This window comes from Mirounga angustirostris, unplaced genomic scaffold, assembly GCF_029215605.1.
Source record: "Mirounga angustirostris isolate CCGP_5_RB_7025 unplaced genomic scaffold, mMirAng1.0.hap1 SCAF_5, whole genome shotgun sequence".
Lineage (NCBI taxonomy): Eukaryota > Metazoa > Chordata > Mammalia > Carnivora > Phocidae > Mirounga > Mirounga angustirostris.
The window spans coordinates 100,410,633-100,437,874 of NW_026991713.1; the positions used below are offsets into that span (position 1 = coordinate 100,410,633).

A 27,242-nucleotide genomic window follows, 5' to 3' on the forward strand; every position below is an offset into this window, starting at 1 on the left:
ACACACACACACACACACACACACACACCAAGAGGTAAGTGTGCCCCAGCTCCACACACAGAGGCTGCAGACACACCTGTGGGATCCTCTGGGGATCCCAGGCCACGCCCACTGGCCCCGAGGTAGGACAGGCTTTGCCTTCCACCTGGATCCTCTCTGCAGCCTGACCGCAAGAGCTCCTCTGTGCAGCTCAGGACCTGACCTTGAGCCGGGGTCATGGCAGTGCCGCCCCCTTGTGGCCACGTCTAGCAGCACCGCATCCGGCACCTGTCCTGAGCAGAAGAGCGAGGTGGTCCCGAGGAAGTGGGATCCCTCTGCTGGCTGAGCTGGGGTAGTGCCCGTTCTGCCAGGGCTTGTCGCACCTGCCGCCTCAGGTCAGCAGTCACTGCTGTCCCCCGCGTGCCCCTGGCGCAGGCCCTGGGCAGGTGCGCACACACCGTTTTGGCAGGCGGGGTCAGGGAGGGGGGCGGAAGGGGAATGTGGGCGGAAAGAAGCCCGACCACACTTTCCTCTTCCTTCCTCCAGCTAGGGCTCAGGTCCCCCTCGTGCCCACCTCCGTTGCCCTGCTTATTCCGCTGAGCGAAGGAGGAGGGAAAGGGCTCTGGGGGGAGCATGGACAGAGTGTGACAGACCCCTCTGGTGTGAGTGTCTGAAGATGGAGGCTCTCAGCTGGGCCCCGCCGTCCTCCCCGGCACCACCGTCCCCTCTGCTCATGGGCCACAGGAACTCAGTGAGGAAAGGGGAGCCAGAGAGGAGGCAGGGGGCGCTAAGCCACAACTTGAAAGCGAGGAGGTGCTCAAGGCAGCCAAGGCAGAGGGGCAGGAACCAGGCGGAAGAGCTGGCCATCGGTGGGAAGAACATGGATTTAATGGAATGAAGGGTAAGAGGGACTGGGCTCTCGCTCTACCCACCAGCCCTCACCCGGCCTCCCCAGGCCTGTCTCAAAGGGGGTGCTCTTGATACCAGCTTCTCACATCTGTTCGGCCACCCCTGGAGCAGTGACGTTCTGGTGGGAGGCGCCCAGCCCCAGGTGGATTCCAAACTATGCCCTTGCGTCTCATCTACCGCAGGTGGAGACAGAGACGCACCGTGGAGCCACTTCGGCAGCCGTCCCCACAGCCAGGCCCATGGGCACGATCCCGGGCCCGGCGGCCCTAGCAGTGAGACTCTAGTTCTGTGAGTATGAGAAGCGATGTCTTGGGTGTGGCAGGGGCCGAGGGTTCTGCTCGCTTCCATCCAGGCAGGTCCTCAGCTGGGCACATGAGCTGGCGAATTCTCTGCAAGGGAAGTGGAGGTGGTTATCATGAGCTGGCATCAGGCTGCCCGCTTCCCCGATTGGCTCACCGGGGTCTGCCTGCCACCCCCCCACACACGTACCCTCCAGCTGCCAGGCCTTTCATCCCAGCCTGTGGCTTGGAGGCATCAATCTCTTTCTGAGACTTGTAAGCACTCGCTCTGTCCCTCCCCAGCAGCCTCACCAGGCTCGGTGGCGCTCCTGTGTACCAGCTCCTATGCTGGTGGACATCTGTCTATCCTCATGGGGCCCTACGTCATTGTCTTGGGTTCCTGCCCTTCCCCATGAACCCCCTACCTCTCTGAAGGAGCCCTTGAGGGTGCCGAGTTTATAGAAGCTCCAGGCAGGAATGCAGACCATGGAGGACAGAGCCAGGAACCAGCCCAGAGCATCGCCCCACCACGGGTATGTGTACTTTTTGTTGTAGGTCAGCGGGGTGTACTTGATCAGGGAGAAGAGGAAGGTGGCCTGAGGAGGAGAGTAGAAGAGAAAGGGGCTGGGAGAGCAGGGGCCTTGCACCCTCCATGACCCCTGGAAGAGCTCTCAGACATCAGTCACACTGCAAGCTTGGACTGGCCTCCAGGCTCGTCTGGGTCAATCAACCCCCAATCCCCATCCACATTCTTCTTCTTTTTTTTTTAAGATTTTATTTATTTATTTGAGAGAGAGAATGAGAGAGAGAGAGAGCATGAGAGGGGGGAGGGTCAGAGGGAGAAGCAGACTCCCTGCTGAGCAGGGAGCCCAACGTGGGACTCGATCCTGGGACTCCAGGATCGTGACCTGAGCCAAAGGCAGTCGCTTAACCGACTGAGCCATCCAGGCACTCCCCCATCCACATTCTACTCAAAATCCACACCCCCCAGTAGAATTTCCAGGGTGCTTCCCCTGTCCCTTCAGGGCCCCGTGCCCCCAGGCACCTCTACACAGGGCTGTCCCTCAGTTAGGACATGGTTACATGGCTGCTAGTGTTTTTGAGTGTTTAAAGCTCCAGCACCATCAGTTGGGGCTGCGAGGGCCTCAAGGGCAGGGGGTCATGCCTCCTGCCCCCTGGGCCACATTTATACCCTGCATATAGTGGGCGCTTGGAGGAGCAGCTAACACACAAGATAAAGCCCCAGGAGGCAGCACCTAGTGGCTTACGGCCTAGACTCTGGAGCCAAGCTGCTGGGCTTGATCCTAGCTCACTGCCATTTTCTCACTAGGGTGAATTGCTTACCCTCTTTGGCTTCAGCTTCATCCATAAAATGAGTATAATAGTAATTCTTCATGGGGTTCTTGTGCAGATCAAGTGGGTTAAAACGTGCAAAGCACCTTACGCCTGGCACAAGGTGCGCACTCTGTAATGGTGTTGTTATTATTGCTGTGGTTATTAGTATCACTACAAGCAGCCCAATGCACTTGGGTTGCCGTCCTGCCTGTGACATTTGACTCACATTGTGGTGTTGGTCAAACCACCTGGCAGCTCTGGACCTCAGTTTAACCTTCTGTGAATTGGAAAGGAAGAATCTATCTTGCTAATCATTTTCTAGAATCCAACAGGAAGATGAGTGAAAATCTAAAATGATTTTCAGTTCTCGTGGAGAAGTCCCTTCTAGAGCTAACAGCCGATCTATCCTCCTACCACCACCATCTCTCTTTGCCTTCACGTCGCTTTCCCCCTGAAGGTTCTCTTACTGTGCATACAGCTGGGGTGAGGAAGAGCCAGCAATATTTGATAAGAGGCCACGGCCTGTATCCAATCATATCTTCAATGTTGTCATAGAAGCGCCTGGCTCCTACCAGGAAGAAGAGAAGGAAGGAAGGGGGAGAAAGGACATTCTTCAGCATCCGAGGCATGGGCTGGATGGGCAAGGACCAAGAAATAGAAGATACCATGGCTGTCTTTCCAAATCACTGCTGGGAGAATCTCTTCCCAGGGATTCATAGGCATACGCAGCAGGGGGCAAAACTTGGCATAGGCAAAGATAATGACTTTCTGAACATCAGGGTTGTGAAGGGCTGACGAGGTTTGGCTAGGACAGGATATGGGCCCACTCGGGGCAGTCTGGGTGCGGCCATAACCAGGAGGGTGCCAAAGCAACCTCTGGAGGGCCCTTCCAATGGTAGCGATTTAGGATTCTTGAGATTTTTGAGGTCGAGCAGGGGAGGAGTCCCAGGAAAAGGTGGGTGAGAGCAGTAGATGACTCTTTTGTCCAAGGGCCCCGAGGTGGTGATGAGCCCTGGGGTTAGGACCTGGGGGAAGAGTCACTCACCATAGACCCAAGCCACACAGAGGGACTCAAAGATGGCCACAAACAGGAGGCACATGCCGCTGGCTGCATAGTAGTCAAAGAGCTGAAATACGTACATTCCGCCCTACAGGGGAAAGAGAAAAAAAACCAGAACTGTATCCAGAGGAAACAGACAGATTTACCCCCTGGCCTCCAGCCTCACACCCACGGACACAGAGCAGACCTGGTGAGGATCACAGGGGACAGATATTAAAACAGAATATAGTTTGGGAGCTGTGAGGCACTAGGCAGATATGAGACAATAATTTTTTTGTTATTATTTTCGGAGAGAAGGTGGATAAAACAGACAGCTATTGTTAGCTCATCCCTGAGAACATTTAGGGATTGACCCAGAAGTCGGAGACGAAGTGTGTACTTTCTGGCAGACGATCAGGACAGAGGCCGTCGTCAGTACTATGAAGCTGACAAGCTCCATCTCCTTCCTTCTCCCTTGAGACGAAACACAGAATAGTACCCATCCCCAGGGCTCCCTTCCTCCCTTTGAAGTCTGTCCCGGGAACGTGGTTCAGCTGGCTGGAAGTTATGGGAGCTTGCTGGAGAGGCAGTTTTTCCCTAACCCAGAACTTCCTGACCATCTTTCTCATACCTCTTAGCTTTCCACTAAGCCAAATCACCCCTCGGAGGTAGGGGGCTAATGTTCCAAGGCCAGAGGAAGGCCTCACCTACTTGGAGCTCCCTGTGGCTGGAAAAAGAGGGAGTCCCAGAGCCCTGAAGCCCGGGAGGCCTGTCCAGCTTGGCTTCTCCTCCTCACCCGGTCCCCACCTTCGCACCTCCCAGACCCTCACCTCTGTGAGCATGACCAGCCCGATGAAGAAGGAGGTGACAGACACGCCCAGGATGAGGAGCTCCCTCCGGTTCTTCTTGCGGAATACTCGGGGGTACATGTCCACCAGCGCCGTCACCAGGCTTTCTACGCACACAAACTGGATGAGAGGGCAAAAGAATTGGAGGGAAAGAGAGCTCCCAAAATACGCCACTGCATCAGCCAGCTCTGGCTTCTTGGTCCCAGGCTCAGCCCTGCCCTGTCCCTGTCTCAAGTCCCCAGGGCTGTCCTGGCATGCTTAGGTCTGGACCTACCCTGCAGAGCCCCTCTTGGTCCCTCGAAGGGCCTCCACCTGTGACATTCGCCCAGTCCCCAACTGTCTTAAGGTCCCTCAGGACATGGGGCTCAGCCTCCTGTCCACGGCTCCCCTTCCTCCAGCCCGCACACACGCACTTCTCTCTCAGGCTCCGCGTGACCACCTCGTGATACCTGACTGTCCAGTCCCAGGAGGACGACCATGAAGAAGAAGCAGCAGGCCCAGAGAGGAGAGAAGGGCAGCATCACCACGGCCCGGGGGTAGGCAATGAAAGCCAGGCCGGGGCCTACAACAAGGAGCAGAAGAACACAGCCCAGTTTCTGGGCTGCCTCCAGGCCACGTGTGATCCCAAGGCTGCCCGGCGTGGGTCATGGAATCACGGGAGCTGGAGGAAACCTCGCCCCACAGTTACAGTCATCACCCCCAGCCTCCCCTGGGAGAAGCCACCCGAACCTCCACCTGCTCCCCAGATCTCCAAGGCACCATCCACTGTGTTCTCCTTGGAAGGAACAGAACCTAGAAGCTGTGGGTGTAAGGACTTTGGGAGACGGAAAGGGGGCAGATCACCTGCATTTCTGCAAGCTCTACCCCAGATCCTCAGGGCTCACTCTCAGGACCTATTGCCCCAAACCAGAGGTTTCAAACTTAAAAAGAGCTCAGAGCCGGGCAGGCCACGTATATTTGTGCAGCTGACCCAGGCTCAAATGAGCACAGGCGGAGCTCAATGAGACCCACCGTCATCATGACCCCACCAAGGCAATCGCTGTGTTCTTTCTACAAAGAATATGCTCCCAAAGAAAATACCTCTAAGACTAGATTGAACCTGGGGCCACCAGTGTGCCACGTCTGCACCCAGAGCCTTTCCTGTCACCCTACAATGAGTGAACAGGCATCAATTTCAGAGTACCATTGACGTACGGCCTCTCAAACAAATTAATGTTCCTCTCAGCTGGCTCAGATGACAGGAGCAGATACACATGCCCGCGCCCGGGTTCATCCAACAGAAGCTTCCTCTGAGAAACAGTATGACTGTGACCTTGCATGGTCATTTACCTCTTCGATCCCCACCTGCCACACTGGTGGGATGGGGATAATACCAGTCCTGCCTCAAAGCTTTCCATTGCCTGGTGCAAGCAAACTGCTTCCTGCAGTGCCCGGCGTAGAGCAAATGTTTAATAAAAGTGAAACAGCATCATTTTTAATAAGAGTCAGCGATGTCAGTTCCCAGTGCTTGTCACTCTGCGTAACAGGGCGTGCTTGGGAAGGCGATGATGAACCACTGTCTGGCTGCAGAGGGCCAGAGGGTGGTCCTCAAGAGTAGGGGAAGGGCAAGGGACACTTACAGCTTACCCAGGTAGGGGACTGATTCTTGATTTTATTTAAAAGCAACAACAGGGGGCGCCTGGGTGGCTCAGTGGGCTGAGCCTCTGACTCGGTGTCGGCTCAGGTCCTGATCTCAGGGTCCCGAGATTGAGCACCACCCCCACCCTCTGGGGCTCCGCACTCAGTGGGGAGCCTGCTTGAGAGTCTTTCCCTCTGCCCCTCCCTCTACTTGTGTGTTGAGTACTCACGTGCTCTCTCATTCTCTATCTCTCTCTCAAATAAATGAATCTTATCTGTTTTTAAGATTTTATTTATTTGACAGAGAGAGAGGGAGCACAAGCAGGTGGAGTAGCAGAGGGAGAGAGAGAAGCAGACTCCCTGCTCAGCAGGGAGCCCAGTGAGGGGCTCGATCCCAGGACCCTGGGATCATGACCTGAGCCAAAGGCAGACGCTTAACCAACTGAGCCCGCCAGGCACCCTCAAATAAATAAATCTTTAAAAAATAAAATAAAAGCAACAACAGGGGCACCTGAATGGCTCAGTTAGTTAAGCGACTACCTCTTGATTTCAGCTCAGGTCATGATCTCAGGGTCCTGGGATCGAGCCCTGCATCCAGCTCTGCGCTCAGCCGAGAGTCTACTTGAGATTCTCCCTCCCTCTCCCTCTGCCCTCTGTCCCTCCCCTAGCTCACACTCTATCTCTCTAAAATAAATAAATAATCTTTAAAAAAAAATAAAAAATATAAAAGCAAAAACACTGCATGGTGAAAAAGAGGAAACTTTGTGCCAACATAAACTTATCTTTCAGATACATTTTAAAGTGAGCAAAACAAGGCAAAGCGCAGAACAGTGTCTATAGTATATTATCAGTTGGTTTTCTAGAAGAGGGGGTAAGAAATAGAAATAGTGATACGTGTTAAGTATGTATGAACGTTCATGTATGTGTGTATGTGTGCGTGCACTTTTCTTCTCACAGATGCCTAAATTGTTTCTGGAAGGAGAAACACAAGCCTGGTCACACTGTTGCCTCCAGGGTAAGGAAGTGGAGGCCAGGTGTGGGAAACACTCCCTGTATACCCCTCCACCCTTTGAAGCTGGGGTGAGTGTGGATGTGCTCCCCCAGGTCTTCCCAGGGATGCATACACTGAAGGGTGACCGTGGGTCACCCCCAGTGTATGTGACAATAGAAAGGCGTCCAGATCCCAGTTGGCAAAGGTTCAAACAAAGCTCACAGAACCCACCCTGGCACCCAGCCCTCCAACACTCACCGGACTCGGCCACCTCAGAGATGGGGACCCCCTGCTCCTGAGACATGAAGCCCAGGACAGAGAAGATGGCAAACCCGGCCACGAAGCTGGTGCCGCTGTTGAGGAAGCAGAGGGCGATGCAGTCCCTGTCGGGCAGGCAGGGGGGCAGAGACAGGCCGGGTCAGCAAGAGGATGCTAACAGGAAGCCCCTCAGGTGGGCAGACACTCACCCCAGCCCTTCATGCAGGCCAGAGGGGGGCTGCCTGCAGGATCCAGATGAACATTCAAGGGGTGGGTTCTGCCTGCCCCCCACCCACCCATTAGCTGAGACTTGGAGTCAGTCACAGTAGTCACTAAAGAATAAAGTTCTAAGGAAGTAAAATATTCATCTAAAAATTACGAACTGCCGCACAGCCTCCCCTCCCGCCATATTGCCACCACACCTCTTGGGACGCTACCACTCAGACACAATTCAGTTTGGCACGCTAATGTGGAGGGTATGTATAGACACGGACAATCCCAAACCACACATAATCCTCATCCCCCAAATTTGATTTTGAAATGTATGATGTGATTTTTTTTTTTTTAGCTTGAACTTGGCTGAGATGGTCTGATATGAACCCAGTCGGCTGGAGGGAACCCTGGGGAGGGGGACATGAGATGGGGAGCGGTGAGGTAAAAATAGGTAAGGGTTCAGCGTTGGCTGGGGCAAATGAGGCTCCCCTACATGGCATGATGAATGACTTCTCAGGCTCGAGCCCACTAACCTCTCCATTAGCCAGCGGGCTGGGCCCCCACTGTGGCTTCCCAGCCAATCCCAACCATCCCAGCCTTTGGAGGCAATCCCTATGCCCATGCCACACTTGGCTCCCTTTCAGCAACTGGGGGCCCTGGGGCATGGGAAAGTGGGGTGAAGATGGGTGGGGGCAGGCAAATCCATGAGCTGTTGCACCATCCAAAGCAGCCCTGACCTAGCACGCTGGAGGGGCAAGGGAGAGGCGGGTCGGCGGCCCAGGCCCCACCCTTCCAATCACCTGTAGCAGTTGTTGTGGTACTTGTTGTAGCTGCCCAGGGCGGTCAGGCACCCTAGACAGATGGCGAAGGAGAAGAAGATCTGGGTGCCCGCGTCCATCCACACCTACACAGGGAAAAGGCAAGAACGTTGCACCCCAGGAAACCCAGGCCGTCCGGGCTCCATGGGAGCATGCAGGCCGGTGGCCAACGCTGCTCTCAGCTTGCGACCCGGCTCTCCCAGTGGGCACCCCGACAGCGTTTCTCGGGCGCTACCAGGACAGCGCGGGCAGCAGGCATTGGGCGAAGCCTGAAGGACCCGGGGTGGCGGAGCCTGAGAGGGAGCTCTAGGACTAAGCCAGGTCTGGCACCAACTTTCTGCAACAGAAATAAGGCCCTGATTCTGCCTCCACTTTCTCCCTTCCCGGGCCCTCCTTGCAGTATGACCGGTTTGCAAGGAATTCGGGGACAGGATCTCTGGAGCTAGGGGGTCCTTCATATCAGTGCCATGGCAAGAATACAGCTTTGCCCCTCGCACCTCCAAATCTGCTGTCTGGAAAGCAGGAAGAGTCATCCTCAGCTCAAAAAAGTCCAGAGGCTGGACAGGAATGCATGTACTTTGTACTCCTTGGGGGGAAGAGCTCTGTGGCTAAATCCGGGGCCCGGCTAGGACCGGTATTATCTCAGCTGGCCTGGCCGGCCCGGGCATGTTATGATTTAGATTTAACAGCTACAATAACATCCCAAAGAGAAAGCACATCAAGGCGAACAGGACTGGGCAACCCTGACGATCCACGGGAGGTGGGGTCCCAGGGCCACAGACCCTCCCCAGGCGCCTCCTATCTTCAGAAGATGTGAGCGCCACAAGGGAGCACTAAGCTACGGGTGCAGAAACCACCAGGCAGGCAGCCCAACCTCTCTGGGCTCCCCATTTCTTGTCTGTGCCTTGTCCTGCTCTAGCAGCCCCCAAAAGGCCCCTGGTTCCTTCCACTCACGTCAAGCTCCCAAAGCTCACATCCACCAATGCCTCAGCTGCCGTGTCCCTGGCTCCTCTCACTGCTTCCCTGACCATTGTGACCGCCCCCAACCTCCTTCGCTGTCTTGTCACACGCGCCCCTACCAAAGTGCCCATTTCCCCAGCGTTGTGGTGGGTCTCGGGGACACATCGACAAGCCCCCGTTGAGATACTGGATCTCTAGGACTTCAGGAAAATGCAGAAATCTGCATTATTTTCAGAGCCTCCTGAATGATCCTAATGTCAGCCAGATGTGGGAGTCGCTGCCCTACAGGCCCTGAGAACTGGCGCCCGGGATCTGCCCAGGGCACCCTCTCCTTCTGTTATATTCCATTTCTGCGGGAAGCGGGGAAGAGCCAGAAAGACGGTGAAGAAAAGAGGAGAACATCTCTAGCCTCCTGTCCCTTCTGCTCACTGTGAACCCCATTCCCTGACCCAGGCCCAGAGAGGGAGGGCTGGGAGACACCCCTATCTACCTGGGGGCCCACAGCCACCAGCCCAGGTGATCTCTCCCCAACAGGCCCTCCAGGAGATGGCCCAGGAGCCTCGGGTCTTGGAAGTTTGCTCCCCGGGCCTGGCAGTGCCCAGGCTGCAGACTGACCCACGAGTTAACAGGGAAACGCTCCGCTGCCCTCAGAGCTGCTCTGCAGCTGCCCACACACAGGCAGGGGCCGCAAATCCCAGGGTGCTGAAGTTTCGAGAACTTGGGCTTGGGAAAAAAACATAAGAAAAACTGTGACTTGGCAGTTCACCCTGCCCTGAGGGGGACAGACTACGATTGGGTTGGGGGCAGAAGTTAATGAGAACAGAGGAAAATGCAGCAGGAGGGCTGAGAGTTCTGAGGACGAGGGTCAGATCCGGAGCCTCTGACTAAAGCCCGCTCCCCGGGAAGCTTGGCAAGCCCCCCCACCCCCCGCTCTTGGCCCAGCTGCAGCCTGACAGGCCTGCTGGGATGGGGAGAGGAGTGGGGTCAGAGAAAGGGCCACAGGAACAGCAGAGCAAGCTGTTCTGTTCCCCACCACAGGCGGCCTGCTCCCTAACCACGCCAGCAGCCCTGGTTTCTAAAACAAAGCCCCGATGCGTCTTTGGCTGTGACAGGAGACTGACCAAGAATAAAACAAGTGTGAGACACACCTGGTGGAGTGTGGGCAAAAGAGAGAGGTCTTCGGGGGAGCAGAGGAAGACAGGGACCTCTAGAAGACCCAGGAAGGATGTTTTCAACTTTGAGCTCAATCCCAACGAGGATTATATTTACTATTTGTAGGAAGGCAATAGTGGGTAATGAAAAAAGCCTGGGCTTTGGAGTCACATTGAACTGGGTTCAACTCTTAACTCTATTTATTACTAGCTGCGTGATTTGGGCAAGTCACTTAACCTCTCTGAACCTCACTTTCCTCATCAGGGAAATGGGTATAATAACAAATAAAATATTATATGTGAAATCCTTAGCACATAAGTTAAGTATGAGTTCCCTGTCTTTCTGGAATAATAAAAAGCAGCCCTGAAAACTTTCACATTCATACTCTTTGGAAAATGTGTATCATGGTCATCAAGACAGCAGACTCCTGAAGACTACTTGGCATAAAACCCAAGCTCCCCCACATGCTAGTTTTGTGGATTTGGAGCAAATTTCTTAAGTTTTCTACGCTTGAGTTTCTTCATCTACAAGATGAAGCTAACAGGGACTCATGGGGCTGTGTGGGGTCTCCCCGGCATCATGCCCTCAGTAAAGCATCTGGCAAATAGCGAGCACATAATAAGTGTGTTTGTTGTTGCTGTGGTTACTTCAAAAAGGCAACTCACCTTTCAGTGATGATGAGGTCCCATAGATGTCAAAATAAGAAGACCCATTCTAATCAATGTTCCAACCGCCTCCCTAAACAAACCCTTCATTAGAAGAGCTTCACATGGAGCTTTCAAAGGTTCCACAAGGGCTCTTTGGACACCCTACTCCCTATCCATCTACCGAACAAAGGCAGCAGAACAAAGGGCCAGGCAAGGGAAAGAAAGGCAGCCCGGGAGAGTCTGGAGTCTCCAGAAGCCCCTCCCGCGTGTGAAAGGGCTGAGCCCCAGGAAACACCGGGAGAGGCATTGAGCTGCCTGACACCCAGCAAGCCTGGCAGCAAGAGAGGAGGGAGCCAGATAAAGCCAGCATTGTCTCTGCCTGCCTCCCCCTCCCAGACGGAGTGCCTGGCAGACAGAGATGTCTGGGGTCTTTGTGCTGGCTAGCAGGAATCTTACACCTTTCTCAAGTGCCAGGCAAATGCCACTTGGAACTCTCACACTTCCTGGGGAGTGCCAGCTACATTCAGTTAGGGCTCCGGCAGGGGCATCACCCCAGAAGGCTGTTACTCTCTCTGACAACAGAGGCCTACTGCAGCCAGAGACCGGGACCCAGCGGCCAAGAAGGCGGCGGGGTAGCCCAGACCAAACCCGGCCCTGGAAACATCTCCCTCCTCACAGCTTCAGAGGATTTGGAAGAAACATGCTCCCTGCACAGCCCACAGCTGGCCGGGGTTGGAAGGGTGGTACCCTGGACGGCAGACGAAAAGAGGTTTTATTCCCCGCAGTAACCCAGACACGGAATCATGGCCTTGTTAACACTCAGAGTTTAAGGCTGTCTGGTCCACCTTCTTCACGTTTGCTGCCAGCTACTATCTAACAACGATGACACCTAGAACAGACCTGTCGCATAATAGATGTTCTGTAAATTTTTTGCTGAATGAATGAGCTTTGAGAAAAACAAAGATGAGCAGATGGGGACTTTGCCTTCAATTCAAGAGATCGTAAAGCATATGGATTTGTCATCATTCAGACCCAGGTTCCAGTTGCAAATGTGAGGATGGGAAATGCGTTAAGCTCCCTAGGCCTCCCTTTCCTGTAAAATGGGGACACCTCACTGGTCTGCCACGAGGATTAGCTGTAATACTGCACGTAACAATGACAGGGACATGGTTAGTGCTCGATCGTTGTTGACTATAAATAGCTGATCAGGACAAACGAGGCATTGGTCGCAGAAGCCGAAAATCCATTCCAGAAATACCAGACCCCTCCCTCCTATTTCTCTTTCAGCCTACCTGCCCGTCTCCCTGACTGAACACGGCTCCTCCTTCCCAGCCTGACCCCCAAGCGAAGGCGGACGGCTGCTTAGCCACTGGTTCACATGTCTGCGGTTCCAGAACAACAGTGGAGCCCTCCCGCACAGGAGATCCAAGCCACCCTCCACCCCTGGCCTTCAAAGCTGGCCCCCACGAGCTCCTGCTTGCTATGGACTCTCCACCACAACACTTGGGTTCCAGAGAAGTCAAAGGGCTTATGATTCACAAGATAAAAGTACACTTTGTTTGGCCAGCCACTTACTTGCTGTGTGACCTTGGGCCTTGTTTGCTCATCTGTTCAGTGAGGAGTTTGCACTGGTTGATCTCTGGGGGCCTTTTAGCTTCAACGACTACAGTTCCACCGTTTGCTCCCAAGCCTGACTACAGCCCGTGGGCCTCACGTGGAGATGAGGCAGCGGCAATCCGCACCTCTACTATGTCTAAGAAACGGGGGAGGGAAGGATAAGCCTGTAGCCCACCGGATCATTGAGCAGGACCTAGCGCAAAAGGCTGCTGGACCCCGTGGGGAGCTTCTGGAAGACGAGTGCTCTGGCGACTGCCGGTTGCCGGCAGAACTCGGGATGGCAGGACTTAACTTTGCCAGGGTGGCTGGGAGCCATGAGAAAAATGCAGCTGCTGGATCCCCCCCCCCCCCAAATTCTGCCCAACAGGGAACTCAGCATTTGCAATGTCTGCAAAGCCATCCGGCTGTTCTCGTCTCTTCTGCACCGGGAGCCTCCCGCCCTCTGTCTCCTCAGGGCCCCCTTGCAGACACAGAGAGCTCCTCCAGCCCCCAAAGGGAGGGCGACCTCTGTGCCAGGGAGGCAGAGGCGGGGCACGTAGCTGGGCAACGCATTTTAGGGGCTCTGGGGTGGAGCTTACCCACGCTCCCCTCCGGCCCTCGACACCTCCTGGCTTTGCCAGCTTTCAAAACGGCTGCCAAACAGGAGAAGATAAGAAACCCGTCAGCCGCGGTGGCTTCTTATTTCAGGCCCTGCTCTCCAAACCCCTCCAGTGAGCAAGCAGCACTCCCTCCCCGTGCCAGGCCACGAGGAAGCTGGCCGAAGCAGACCGAGTGGACGAGTGGACGTGAAGGAAGGGCCAGAGGGGAGGGAGGAGGCCAGGAGGCTGGGACCTCTGGACAACTAACAGGGAACTCGACACCAGCCCAGCCGGGCGCTGGGAGGGCTGGGGAACCGGGGCCTCGGGATGGGCCACGTGGGCAGAGGGACGGAACCAGAAGGGCTGGTGGAGGGGTAAGAAATCGAGGTGAGATCACTCAGAGGAAAAATGGGACAGGGGGACGGGGAAGATGGTGGTGGGGACCGGGCTGCAGCCTGTGGGTGACGGATCCGCAGCCCCTGAGAACCATGCCTGGGCTCCCTGGCAGCCGCCGACCAAGCGGGGGACCACAGACAGCTGCTGACACAGAGCTGGAGACCCCCCACGCCACCATGGACACCGCAGGGCTTGGGCCAGGAGCAGGGAAAAAGCCTCCAGAGCCACGGGATGGCCCCTGTCTGTGGCTTCTTACCTGGGGATCCCACAGACGCGTGAGGTTGGGGTACAGGTAAAACTGAATTCCTTGGGCTGCCCCGGGCAGCGTCACCCCTCGAATTAACAGGACCACCAGCATGAGGTAGGGGAATGTGGCTGTGAAGTACACCACCTGGCCGGGGGGCAGATGAAAGACAAGGAACCTGTGAGTTTGGAAGGAGGGGCCCCGAGCACCCCGGGCAGCAGAGGCAGGAAGCAGGAGCTCCCCCCTCCACACGTACACAGAGGAGGTCAAGAGTGTTTCTCTCTGCCCCCTCCCTCTCACCTGCAGCTGTTCAGGCTCCATCTGCCCTCTGCCTTAAGCCACAACCACCCTTACCCTTCTCTTCCTCCAGCTTAACACACCCACCCTCCCCCGACACATACCCGGTAAATATTTGTTAAGTGACTTAATGAACTCAGGCATGCTCCCAACAAGTGTGCTTAGAATTATGGCACAGGGCTGTCAGGCACGAGAAACTCTCCAACACATGATCCCTGTCCTCACAGAGCTTACAAGCTTAGCACAGCCAGGCAGCCAGATTAGGAAGGAAGCCTTGTCAGAGGCCTCCAGGGCAAGAGTCCAGAAGGACTCAGAATGCCCTCTAACACCTCATACACTCTCTGGCAGAGTACCCCCCAAGTTCTCAGGGTGGTTGCGAATCATTTTGAGATAAATAGTCTCAGTGGGATTCTTTTTCCAAAGAACCGTTGAATAAATCAGGGAGCCACGACATCTGTTAAATTTGCAATGTGCCCCCACGTGCGGTATACTGCAAGATCACATTCCTTGGAAGTGTCCTTCCTGCCTTTCTCTCTCCCTCCTTTCCATTCCATTTCCCCACATACCAGAGTGCACAGGAGCGAAGCAAGGAGAGGCACAGAATCAAGGGAGGGAGCCACATACAATCTTGACGGGTTCATTCCCTCCCGTCCCTGATCAGGTTACAGCTCAGGGCGCTCCTGGGTGACCAGGCCCCCAGGGAGGGCAGGGAGTCCTGGGACGAGAGGGGCCAGGAGCTCTCCAACACGGACCTTGCCCGTGGACTTGACCCCCTTCCAGATGCAGAAGTAGCAGATGACCCAGGCGAGTAGGAGGCACAAGGCCAGCTCCCAGCGCAGGGCCCCCAGGTCATGGATGCCATCGGAGATCTTCAGGACCCGCCTCCTGGGGAGAGAAGATTGAGCGGGGCTCCACTTTCACCCCCAGCCTCAGTTTTGTGGCCCACATGTCTCAGGCAGTGGAGCCATGCCTCCAGGCTCTTGTCCAAAGGCTCGTCAGCTCTTTTCACTCAGATCCATGAGGCTCTCCTTTGCCCAGAGATGGGGATAGATAGCAAGGGAGATAAATATAAACTGTTCCCGGCTAAGTATGCTCTGGGAGGCTGAGTACCAATTTAACCTAGAGAGGGAGGTGCAAACCCATTATCTTCTCAACCAGGGTTTCGGGATGTGTTGATATTAGGAATCATGGCCTAGGTGAACCCAGGGCTACAAGGGAGGGGGGCTAGGAGGCAGTGCACACGCAGCTGCGGGGGGAGGGGAGGTAGGAGTATCCACACAAAAGTGTTCGCGCCATCCAACATGGGGGTGGGGGGGGGGAGGGAAGGCAGGTGCGGCCTGAGGAGAGTTGCAAAATTCTCATCTTTGAAACCAGTTCTGCATTAACCACAGATACAAGCCCAACAAGAAAAAAAAAAAAAAAGCCACTTAAGTGACAGGGCCACCAAAGAAGAAAACAGAAATTCTTCTCTTGCTGTCCACTGAGGGTCAGCACCACACAAGCCCATTCCTGTGGCCTCCTTTCAAACCCACCGCCCACACTGGGATGGGGAGAGGGCCTCACTTACTCCCAGAACTCGATGACAGGAGAGGTGGCATTCTCAGAGGTCACATTCAGGGAGCCATTGGTCCTCTGGAACTCCACACAGTATTCTACCCGTGGGTCCCAGGGAAGGAAGCAAGAGAAAGATCATTCACTATTTGACATGGCCAGAGAGAGGGGTGTGAAATTATAGGGCAATGGGAAGTAAGGGATCTGGAAGGAACTGGGCTGAAGTTGTCCACACAAACATCCTCGAATGCAAAATAACTTCAACAAGCTTATCTCACCTTCTCCCACATGATTTTACGTGTGGGCTTCTAAATGTTTGGGTACATACTCTTACTAAAGCATGATCAGATGGCATCGGGAAGGATGCCCTGCATGCTGTCTGCTTCAAAGTTTGCAAATATTTCTAGGTCACTGCCTTGTATGAAGGCACAATCTCTGAGGGGTAATAAAAATGCTTTCTAGGGAAGACACGTAGCCGAGTGGCCAAGAGCTCAGACACAAGGTCAGAAAGTTCTGGTTCGAATCCTGACCCTCTGGTTATTTGCATGTGGCTCTCTGACTTCACTTCCCTCGATTCTAGAATGTACATAGTGACATCCAGTTGTGAGATTGACAGGGGACTAAATGAAAACCCGAGGATAAGGTGCCCGGTAAATAGTGGCTCTTAATTATCTGTAAATGACTTTGGAGTTTCACAACAGGGGCTCGCATTCTTTTTTACGTTGTGTTAGTATAATAATCCTAGAAAATATTAAGCCAAATAGTGTTTTGCCCATTGTACACATGAAGAAAGGGAATCTTAGAAATGGACTGTCACAGTTCATAAATGACGAACTGAGGGCTAGAATCCAGCTCAGCAAATTGTATGTCCTACCTTCAAAACATCTACAATCGGACCTTTCTCATTATGGCCACTACCAGCACCCTGGTGCAGGTGCCCACCATTTCGTGGCTCCTTCACTGGCCTCCAGTTTCTACTCCTGCCTCCCTCGTGCAATCTCCACACAGCAGCCAGAATGATTTTGTTAAAATTTAAGTTACTCTATGTCACGTCTCAGTTTAAAACTCTCCAATGGGCTTCTCACCCCACGCAGAGAAAGAAGCCATAACCCCTATAATCACCCCCCCTCGTCAATCTACCACCATCACCTCTGACCTCATCCCCCGGGGCTCCCCCACTCACCTGCTCCAGTCACACGGTGGCTGTTCCCTGATGCTGTAGGCACAAGGCCCCCTCACGGCCTTTGCACTGGTGATCCTCCTACCTAGCCCCTAGCGGCTGACTCCCCACCCCCTCCTTAGAGCATGACTCCTGTGTCATCTCAGTAAGTCCTTCCCGGATGACTCCGTTGAAAACGACAACTCCCACCCCTAACACTCCCAATCCCTCCTCCCTGTTTTATGTTTCTCCCTAGCACTTCTTCTCAGGTAATACATATTACACATTTATTATGTTTATGGTGTGTGTCTCGCCACTAGAACAAAAACCACATGAGGGCAGGGATCTTTGTGTGCCTTATCATAACCCCAATGCTTAGAACAGAGTCTGGCACAGGGTAGGAGCTCAACAAACATCTGCTGAATGAATGCCCATCGAGCATTCTTTCCACTAAACCCTCTCTCTCTCCTTGAAGCTTCGGCTCACCCAGAAAAGTGTTGTTTCATCTTGACAGGATGGGATGTCCTCTACTACAAAAGATGCTAGGCTCTGAGTAAAACCAGACTCACTAGGAGAAATGTCAAATATGTCAAGAAGCAAAAGACTCAGGTATAGAATTTGCCTCAAGATTGTCTCAGAGATCCCCCCAGTCAACCCCAAGGGTTGTAGGCCTAACAATGCCCTGAAACAAAAGCCCTAGGCCACCAAAAATTTGCAACATTTCTACAAAAGGAACTCCCCTGAGATCTGGATCAAGTCAGCATCTGACAAGCTGGTTGTCAAGGGTGATTTCAGTGTAAATAGAATGATAGAATTAGGGGCGCCTGGGTGGCTTAGTCGTTAAGCGTCTGCCTTCGGCTCAGGTCATGATCTCAGGGTCCTGGGATCGAGCCCCGCATCGGGCTCCCTGCTCAGCGAAGAGTCTGCTTCTCCCTCTCCACTCCCCCTGCTTGTGTTCCCTCTCTCACTGCCTCTCTCTGTCAAATAAATAAATAAAATCTTTAAAAAAAAAAAAGAATGATAGAATTAATGAGGGACGGAGGGAGGGAGGAAAGAAGGGAGGAGGGAAGAAAGAAAGAAAGAAAGAAAGAAAAGAAGACATAATAAAGAAAATACTGGAATAAAACTGATTTTTACGACTGGACTCACCCAACAGAATATTATTTTGAGTGCTTATGGTGTAGGCAGCACTGTAGTCGGGCACAAAGGAGACACAGATAAAGACGCCTTTCGGTCCTCAAGATCTTGCTGACCAATAGCCAGGAAGTGAGGTAAGTGCCGCAGGGAGTCAGGGCTCAGGGCAGGCACCATCAGGTACATTTAAGAAGAACCTAAGGGGGGGCGCCTGGGTGGCTCAGTTGGTTAAGCAACTGCCTTCGGCTCAGGTCATGATCCTGGAGTCCCTGGATCGAGTCCCACATCGGGCTCCCTGCTCGGCAGGGAGTCTGCTTCTCCCTCTGACCCTCCCCCCTCTCATGTGCTCTCTCTCAAATAAATAAATAAAATCTTTAAAAAAAAAAAAGAAGAAGAAGAAGAACCTAAGGACTCTTGGGGTGTGGGGGGAGGAGCCTCCAAGATTGGAGTCTTCACTTGCAAACTGGTGGAATGAAGGTGGCAGAGATCAGCAACAGAATGCCTGGAAAGGGATCAAGGGTCTGAGGGCCAGAGGGGCCTTGCTAAACATTGCAAAATGTGCCTCCTTGGCAAGCAAAGGACTCAAACTCCAGGTCAGAACTGACTACCTCACCTACACACAACAAAACAAAACAAAAGGAGTCCTGGCACAGGTCGGGCTTCACTGATGGACACTGAGGGATATTTGGGCAGTGAGCACAAGAGGGTCCACACTGGACAGCTCCTCACCTGTGTTGTCCATGGAGTAGCCTCCAGCCCCACGTGGCTACTTACATTTAAGCTACTTAAAACTAAACAAAAACTTTAAAACTCAGGTCTTCACACACACTGGGCACATTTCAAGCACTCCACAGCCACGTGTAACTGGCAGCTACCAAGTTGGAGAGTACGGAGAACGTTTTCCTCATCGCAGAAAGTTCTCTTGGACGGCACTACCCTAGGGATTTTCAATTTTTGTTACTTTCAACCACATCGACTGGGTGGTCCTATGGCCACAGGTGGCTCCTGTCGTCTTCTAAAAGAGTCACACACAGTCTTATAAGCACAGGAAAAATCAAGTGTTCTTAAAAATTATAATGAAGACACACAAAACAGCTTATTCCCCAGTTAAATCGAGATGGACTGTGAGATAGAAAGACCCAAGACAGAATCAGAAAGAAGACGTGAGGAACACACCAGTCAGAATGGCTAAAATTAACAAGTCAGGAAATGACAGATGTTGGCGGGGATGCAGAGAAAGGGGAACCCTCCTACACTGTTGGGAATGCAAGCTGGTGCAGCCACTCTGGAAAACAGCATGGAGGTTCCTCGAAAAGTTGAAAATAGAGCTACCCTACGACTCAGCAATTGCACTACTGGGTATTTACCCCAAAGATACAAATGTAGGGATCTGAAGGGGTACGTGCACCCCGATGTTTATAGCAGCAATGTCCACAATAGCCAAACTGTGGAAAGAGTCAAGATGTCCATCAACAGATGAATGGATAAAGAAGATGTGGTCTATATATACAATGGGATATTACACAGCCATCAAAAGGAATGAGATCTTGCCATTTGCAACGACGTGGATGGAACTGGAGGGTGTTACGCTGAGCGAAATAAGTCAATCAGAGAAAGACATGTATCATATGACCTCACTGATAGGAGGAATTCTTAATCTCAGGAAACAAACTGAGGGTGGCTGGAGTGGTGGGGGGTGGGAGGGATGGGGTGGCTGGGTGATAGACACTGGGGAGGGTATGTGCTATGGTGAGTGCTGTGAATTGTGTAAGACTGTTGAATCACAGATCTGTACCTCTGAAACAAATAATACATTATATGTTAAAAAAAAAAAAAGAAGAAGAAGATAGCAGGAAGGGAAAAATGAAGGGGGGGAATCGGAGGGGGAGACGAACCATGAGAGACGATGGACTCTGAAAAACAAACTGAGGGTTCTAGAGGGGAGGGGGGTGGGAGGATGGGTTAGCCTGGTGATGGGTATTAAAGAGGGCATGTACTGAATGGAGCACTGGGTGTTATACGCAAATAATGAATCATGGAACACTACATCAAAAACTAATGATGTAATGTGTGGTGATTAACATAACATAATAAAAAAAATTATTTAAAAAAAAAGAAGACGTGAGGAACAAAGATCATGGACAAACAATACATACATACACCAACGTGATCAGACTTCAGATTGAAATAAATAAATGGCTAAACTACATAAAAAGAAATCAAGTCTGTTTGCATAATATGTGAATTTACAATCTACGAACTGAATACATTAATTTTTTTTACTTTGAGTACAGTTGACAGTTTTTTTTTAAGTCTGTGACATCTCGCCCATGATGCTGGTGAATTCTCACGCTGATCTTTGATACAAGTTGTCTGTGACGTACTTGGTGGGTTTCTAGTATGTCCCAAGTTAAGGTTGGGGATGGGTGCCCGGGATATGCAGCTAATCCCAGTCCTGGTTAATGTGGCAGAGCAGCAGGGGGAAATGGACTCTCCAGGGATGACCTTACCTGTATTCCACTCATGGTGGCAGCTTCCCCAGGGCAGGTCGACGGTGAAGCTGCTAAAGAGGTAGAAGAGGGCCCAGGCCAGGACAATGATGTAGTAGATGTTCAGGAGGACGACAATCATCTGGGAGGCATAGCCAATGCCTGCAAGGGAAAACTGCAGAATTGGGCTCGGGACAGTGGACAGAGTTCTCACACGCCACCCATCCCAGTTTAGGAGGGGGCTTGTACTCCACTATCAGAGCCCTAAGATAGTGGTGGGCCCAGGTTCCTGGCTCTCTCGTCTCCTTCCCTGGCAAGTGAGGAGGGGCTTTTCTCCCTGCCTTCCATTGTGCTCTACCCTGGCTTCCTGTGTCCTTCCATCTTTATCAGTTCTGAAAATTCACTGATTTAAAGTTATTTTTTAAATGTATAAGACTAACTCGAAGATTCCAATAGTTAATGTTCTCTGGAATTATGCTGATGTATTTTTGAAATATAAAAATACATGTTAAGGGCAGGAACAGGGGCGCCTGGCTGGCTCAGTCCATAGAGCATGCAACTCTTGATCTCAGGGTTGTGAGTTCGAACCCCACGTTGGGCATAGAGCCTACTTGGCACAAAAAAAAAAAAAAAAGAGCAGGGATAGACAATTCACATAGGAGAAAATACAACTAGATCCTCCTTAATAATTGCAGGTGTGCAAAAGGAAACAATGGTGAAGTACCATTCTGCATAGACAGCCATAGCGAAATTTTTTACAAATGATGTAACTCAGTGTTTCTAAATTTGTCCACATATTAGAATTACCTGGGAATATTTTTAAAATTTCAAAGCCCAAACCAGACCTGAGACCAATTAAGTCACAATCTCTGGGGGTTAGGCACAAGCCTCGGGTTATTTTGAAGGACCCCAGGTGACTCCAATGTGCAGACAAGTTTGGGAACCCCAAATACCCAGAGTTGTGAAAGATATGGGGGAAAGATGCTTACTCAAATATAATGACATAGCAAGTCAATATAACACTTGCATAGGACAACTTAATAAGCCAGATCAAGAGACATCAACTTGATTGTCCATTTGATCCAGCGATCCTAATCCTGGAAATTTATCCCAAAGAAATAATTCCCAAAAAAGAAGGGCAAAGCTATCTCAGCAATTACACATGACAGCAGAATATAACAATTTTATAAGTAATTGAAAATAAGCAAAAAGCCCAAAACAGAGAACTGTTAAGTAAATTATGATATATCCATTCAATTGAAGTTTATGCAATTGTTAAATTCTTGTGTAGAAAATGGAAAATAAGGGTGCCTGGGTAGCTCAGTCGGTTAAGCGTCCGACTCTTGATTTTGGCTCAGGTCATGATCTCAGGATCATGAGATGGAGCCCCGAGTCGTCAGGCTCTGCACTGGTTTAAGATTCTCTCTCCCCCTCTCCCTCTGCCCCTCCCCCACCCTCTGTCTCTAAAAAAAAGAAAGAATGGAAGAAAGAGAGAGAAAGAAAGAAAGAAAGAAAGAAAAGAAAGAAAGAAAGAAAGAGAAGAAAGAAAGAAAGAAAGAAAGAAAGAATGAAAGAAAGAAAGAAAGAAAGAAAGAAAGAAAGAAAGAAAGAAAGAAAGAAAGAAAGAAAGAAAGAAAATAACACTAACTGGAAAGTGGGGACATAAACTGTGTATATCCCAGATTAATAGATATGTAAGCTCTATACAGAGAAAAACAAAAAATGAGTGAAACGAATCCCCAAAACTGGAAACAACACAAATGTTTTTCAGCGGGTGATGGTTAAATGAACTGTGGGATGTCCCTACCATGGAATACTACTCAGCAATAAAGAAGAATGAACTCTTTATACAAGAACCTGGATGGATCTCAAGGGCATTGTGCTGACTAAAAAAGTTAATCTGGAAAAGTTATAGACTGGAAAGGTTACATACAATTCCATTTATATAACATTCTCAAAATGACAGAATTATAGAGATAGTGAACAAATTAGTGGTTGCCAGGGGCTAGGGATGGGCAGGGAGGGGCAGGTGTGACTACAAAGGAGTAAAAGAGTAGCATGACAGAGATCTTTGTGATAATGTGACTGTCTGTACGTTGATTGTGGTGATGGTTATATAAATCTTCACACGATAAAATAACAGAATTATACACACACACACACACACACAAATAAGTGCATGGAAAACAGGAGAAATCTGAATGAGGTCTGTGGATAGTACCAATATCAATTTCCAGGTTATGATTTTTTTATAGTTAAGTAAGATGTTACCATTGGGCAAAACTGGGTGAAGTGTACATGTGACCTCTCTGTACTAGTTTTGCAATTTTCTAAGAATATATAATTATTTTAAAATAGAAACTCAAAGAAAATCCTATATAGAGAGAAATGTTGAAGAAATATTAAAACACCCTAAAATTTAAATAGCTATTGTGTCAAGACAGTAGAATTATTACTGATATTTCTTGTCATTTAAAATTCTCTTTTTGGGGCGCCTGGGTGGCTCAGTCGTTAAGCGTCTGCCTTCGGCTCGGGTCATGATCCCGGGGTCCTGGGATTGAGCCCCACATCGGGCTCCCTGCTCGGCGGGAAGCCTGCTTCTCCCTCTCCCACTCCCCCTGCTTGTGTTCCCTCTCTCGCTGTCTCTCTCTCTCTGTCAAATAAATAAATAAAATCTTGAAAAAAAAATTCTTTTTAAATGTCTTGCAATTAATTAAATGTTTTGAAAAATACAAAGTCATTGTTATACATTCGTAAAATACATAGCTAAAATAGCTTTGCACTCTACTTATTTAATCTGAAGACTTTTTTCCCATCCTCATCCCTATCTTCTCCATTCTCTGATAGATCGGGTGATTAGTGCAGCATTGGGCCCACAAATGGAGGGTTTAACATGAAGACACAGAGTCTTATGTCAATCAGCACTGCTACTAAACCACCCAGTCATCCCAAATAAGGTTAACATGTATGCAGATATCCTGGAAGCAGGCACAAGGCTACTCACCCTCAAAGATGGGGCAAATCTTCCTCCAGGCTGTGACGCCTCCCTGACTGGTGTACTGGCCCAGCGCTGTCTCCAAGAGGAAGACAGGAATGCCACAGGTAAAGAGGAAGATGAGGTAGGGGATGAAAAAGGCTCCTGTGGGTGGGAAACAGGCTTTCTGTTACCTGGCACTAGCCTCCTCGTGGTCCACATTCATCTCCTCCCATCACCACTCCACCCTGCCAGTCAGAATCCCCAGGGGTGCGGGTCATGCAAAACTGTGGGGGACTTCTCTCCAGATGTCTGGAGCCATAGCAGAGATCAAGAGTCACCAAGTTACCTAACCAGCCCTTTCTTTCACTCTGAAAGTTTCAATCTATACCTACCAAGGTTTGCTCCCCATCAAACATCAATTATTACCTCAATTACACATAACTTGGCAACAGCAAGGAACTCATTGAATAACGGACATCCAGGAACATTAACATAGCCCACAGACTATAATTCTTTTCAAGGAAATGACTGTTTTTAATGCTAGATAGAGACTTTCAGCAGACTAAAATCAGATTTCCCTTTAGTAATCCTTTCTGCTTCAGTTTTCACAATCCTTTCTGCTGAGACAAGCGTACTGATGCTAGAAATGCTGGTATTTTATTCACGGTGGACCCCTCTATCTGTTGCTAAGGTAGACAGAGGAGTTCACAGAGTACCAGAGAAAAGAAGCACACAGAGGGAGGTACAAATACCTGCAGGGAGTCCACTTCTAGCTTTCAACCGAGTGCTGGTCCAATAAAAATAAGCACATATGTATGAGGAAACTACCCAAGGTAAGGGAAATAACCGTTCAAAGAGATGGAGAATAATGGTGTTCACACAGGGTTGGGAAAAGTGCTGGCTCCCACCAGTCAGACTGGATAGTCCCAGAATTCACAGGGCATCGGAAAGAGAAGGCATTTCCTCAGAAATGAAGAATAATTAGCCCTAGATTCAGCACAACTCTGGTTCTAAGAAATCTTAGAAGCAAAACCCAAAAGTATCAAATAACTTCGCTGGTTCCAAACAAAGCTCAAGAATATTTATAGAAATATAAAAATACTCAGCAACCAATAAAGCAAAAATCACCAGGTCTGGTGTCCAATCCAAAATTACCAGGAAAGGGGCACCTGGTGGCTTAGTCAGTTGAACATGTCCTGATTTTGGCTCAGGTCATGATCTCAGGGTCATGGGATTGAGCCTCATGTTGGGCTCCACACTCAGCGCAGAGTCTGCTTGTCCCTCTCCCTCTCCTCCTCCCCCTACTTGCTCTCTCTCACTCTCTCAAATAAACACATAAATAAATAAAATCTTTATTAAAAATTACCAGGAAAACAAAGAAGCAGAAAAATATTACTCATAATGAGTAGTAAATCAATTGATTGGACCCAACCCATAGCTTACACTAATGTTAGAATAAGCAGATATGGACACTAAAGTGATTATTATAATTGTGTTCTATATATTCAAAATGTTAGACAGAGACGTGAAAGATACTGAAAACACCCAAGTCAAATGTCTAGAGATGAAAACCACAGGGGCACCTGGCTGGCTCAGCCAGTAGAGCATGCGACTCTCAATCTCAGGGTTGTGAGCTGAAGCCCCACGTTGGGCATGGAGCCTACTTAAAAAAAAAAAAATTAGAGGGGTGCCTGGGTGGCTCAGTGGTTGGGCGTCTGCTTCAGATTCCAGGTCCTGGGATCGAGCCCTGCATCGCATCCAACTCCCTGCTCCACGGGAGGCCTGCTTCTTCCTCACCCACTTCCCCTGCTTGTGTTCCCTCTCTCACTGTGTCTTTCTCTGTCAAATAAATAAATAAAATCTTTAAAAAAAAATTAGAGCTGAAAACCACAATGTGTGAGATGAAAAATACATTGAATGGGATTAGTGGCAGATTAACAGGAGAAGAAAAGATTAGTGAACTTGAACCACAGAGTAGAAACTATCCAAAACAGAGAAAAGAGGTTTAAAAAAAAAGGTGTCAGTGAGCTATGGGACAATTTCAAAAAGTCTAATATACTAGCAAGTGGAGTCCCTGAAGGAGATAAAAGATGGGGGGGGGGGCAGAAAAAAATTTGAAACAATAATGGGTGAGATTTTTCCAAATTTGATGAAAACTATAAATCCACATATCCAAGAAGCTCTATGAGCCCCAAGATAAGAAACATAAAAAACACTATAACAAGGCACATCATAAATTATTTAAATCAGTGATTAAGAGTTTTTAAGAGGAAATCTTAAAAGCCACCAGAGAGGGACACCTGGGTGGCTCAGTCAGTTAAGCATCTGCCTTCAGCTCAGGTCATGATGCCAGGGACCTTGCTCAGTGGGGGGTGCTTCTCCCTCTGCCTGCCACTCCCCCTGCTTGTGCTCTTTTTCTCTGACAAATAAATAAATAAAATCTTTTAAAAAATGAAAATAAAATTCATCAGAGAAACAAAGACACATACGTACAGAGGAACAAAGATAGGATGACATCAAATTTCTCATTGGAAACAATGCAAATGAGAAGACAGCAGTAAGAGAGCACATTAGTTAAAGCACTGAAGGAAAAAAGAAACTATTAGCTAGACTTCCAATAAAAATACTGTTCAAAAATTAAAGTGAAGTAATGCTTCTTAAGACAAGCAAAACCTGAAAGAATCCATCACTAGAAGATCTGCACTATAATAAAGGTTAAAGAAAGACCTTCAGGCAGAGGGGAATGATGATGCCAGAGAGAAATATGATTCTACACAAAGGAACAAAGAATGTTAGAAATGGTAACCACATACATAGGTAAACATCTAAGAATTTTTTCTTATCACCCATATCTCTTTGAAAGATAACTGAGTGGTTACACAATATGAGGTGGAGTTTATAACATATGAAAAGTAAAATGTGTAACAATAAGAGCACAGAAGTCAAGAGGAAAGAGATGGAAATGTATTATTGTCCTTACAATAATACATTTATTTTATATGTAAAGTGATATAACATCACGTGAAGGTGAACTGTGATGAATTAAAGATGCATGCTACAAAACCTAAAACAATCATTCAGGGACATGTGGGTGGCAGTTGGTTAAGCGTCTGCCTTCGGCTCAGGGCATGATCCCAGGGTCCTGGGATCGAGTCCCACATCGGGCTCCCTGCTCAGTGGAGGGGTCTGCTTGTCCTTCTCCCTCTGCCCCTCCCTTGCTTATGCACTCTCTCTCTCAAATAAATAAAAACTTAAAAAAATAATTAGAGAACAAAACATAATAAAAACAAAGTTATTTCAGTGAAATCCATTAATCATTTATTGAACATCTTCCATATTTAAATGTGTGCCTACAGGAGGGTCAAAGCTAAGCGTGATACAGCCTCTATTTCGGAAAAGCTCAAAAGCCTTCCTTTATGAAACAGTCATAGATTCTGGGGGCGCCTGGGTGGCTCAGTCGTTAAGCGTCTGCCTTCGGCTCAGGGCATGATCCCAGGGTCCTGGGATCGAGTCCCGCATCGGGCTCCCTGCTCCGCGGGAAGCCTGCTTCTCCCTCTGCGTCTGCCCCTCCCCCTCCTCTTTGAGCTCGCTCGCGTGCGCCGGCTCCCTCTCTCTCTGACAAATAAATAAGTGAAGTCTCTTTTAAAAAATAAAATAAAACAATCATTCAACTAATATAACAAAGACTTGTGGCTAATAAGCCATCAAAGGAAGAAAGCCAACAATGAAATACTAAAAAATATCCAATTAATTCAA

At 50.0% G+C, this 27,242-nt stretch overlaps 1 protein-coding gene across 1 annotated transcript in view; it reads right to left on the minus strand.

Moving 5' to 3' along the window:
• Nucleotides 1-763: 763 nt before the first annotated feature.
• Nucleotides 764-27,242, minus strand: part of SLC6A13 (solute carrier family 6 member 13) — a 38,552-nt gene continuing 12,073 nt past the window's right edge. The window contains exons 4-16 of the mRNA XM_045874080.3: nt 23,514-23,648; nt 20,531-20,671; nt 15,744-15,828; nt 14,929-15,061; nt 13,892-14,026; nt 8,268-8,371; nt 7,255-7,379; nt 4,838-4,950; nt 4,371-4,508; nt 3,547-3,649; nt 2,969-3,069; nt 1,592-1,762; nt 764-1,277 (exon numbers count right to left, since the gene is read on the minus strand). Of these exons, the coding sequence (XP_045730036.1) occupies nt 1,155-1,277; nt 1,592-1,762; nt 2,969-3,069; nt 3,547-3,649; nt 4,371-4,508; nt 4,838-4,950; nt 7,255-7,379; nt 8,268-8,371; nt 13,892-14,026; nt 14,929-15,061; nt 15,744-15,828; nt 20,531-20,671; nt 23,514-23,648 (1,607 nt within the window). The 3' untranslated portion in view covers nt 764-1,154. The remainder of the gene's footprint in view (nt 1,278-1,591; nt 1,763-2,968; nt 3,070-3,546; nt 3,650-4,370; nt 4,509-4,837; nt 4,951-7,254; nt 7,380-8,267; nt 8,372-13,891; nt 14,027-14,928; nt 15,062-15,743; nt 15,829-20,530; nt 20,672-23,513; nt 23,649-27,242) is intronic.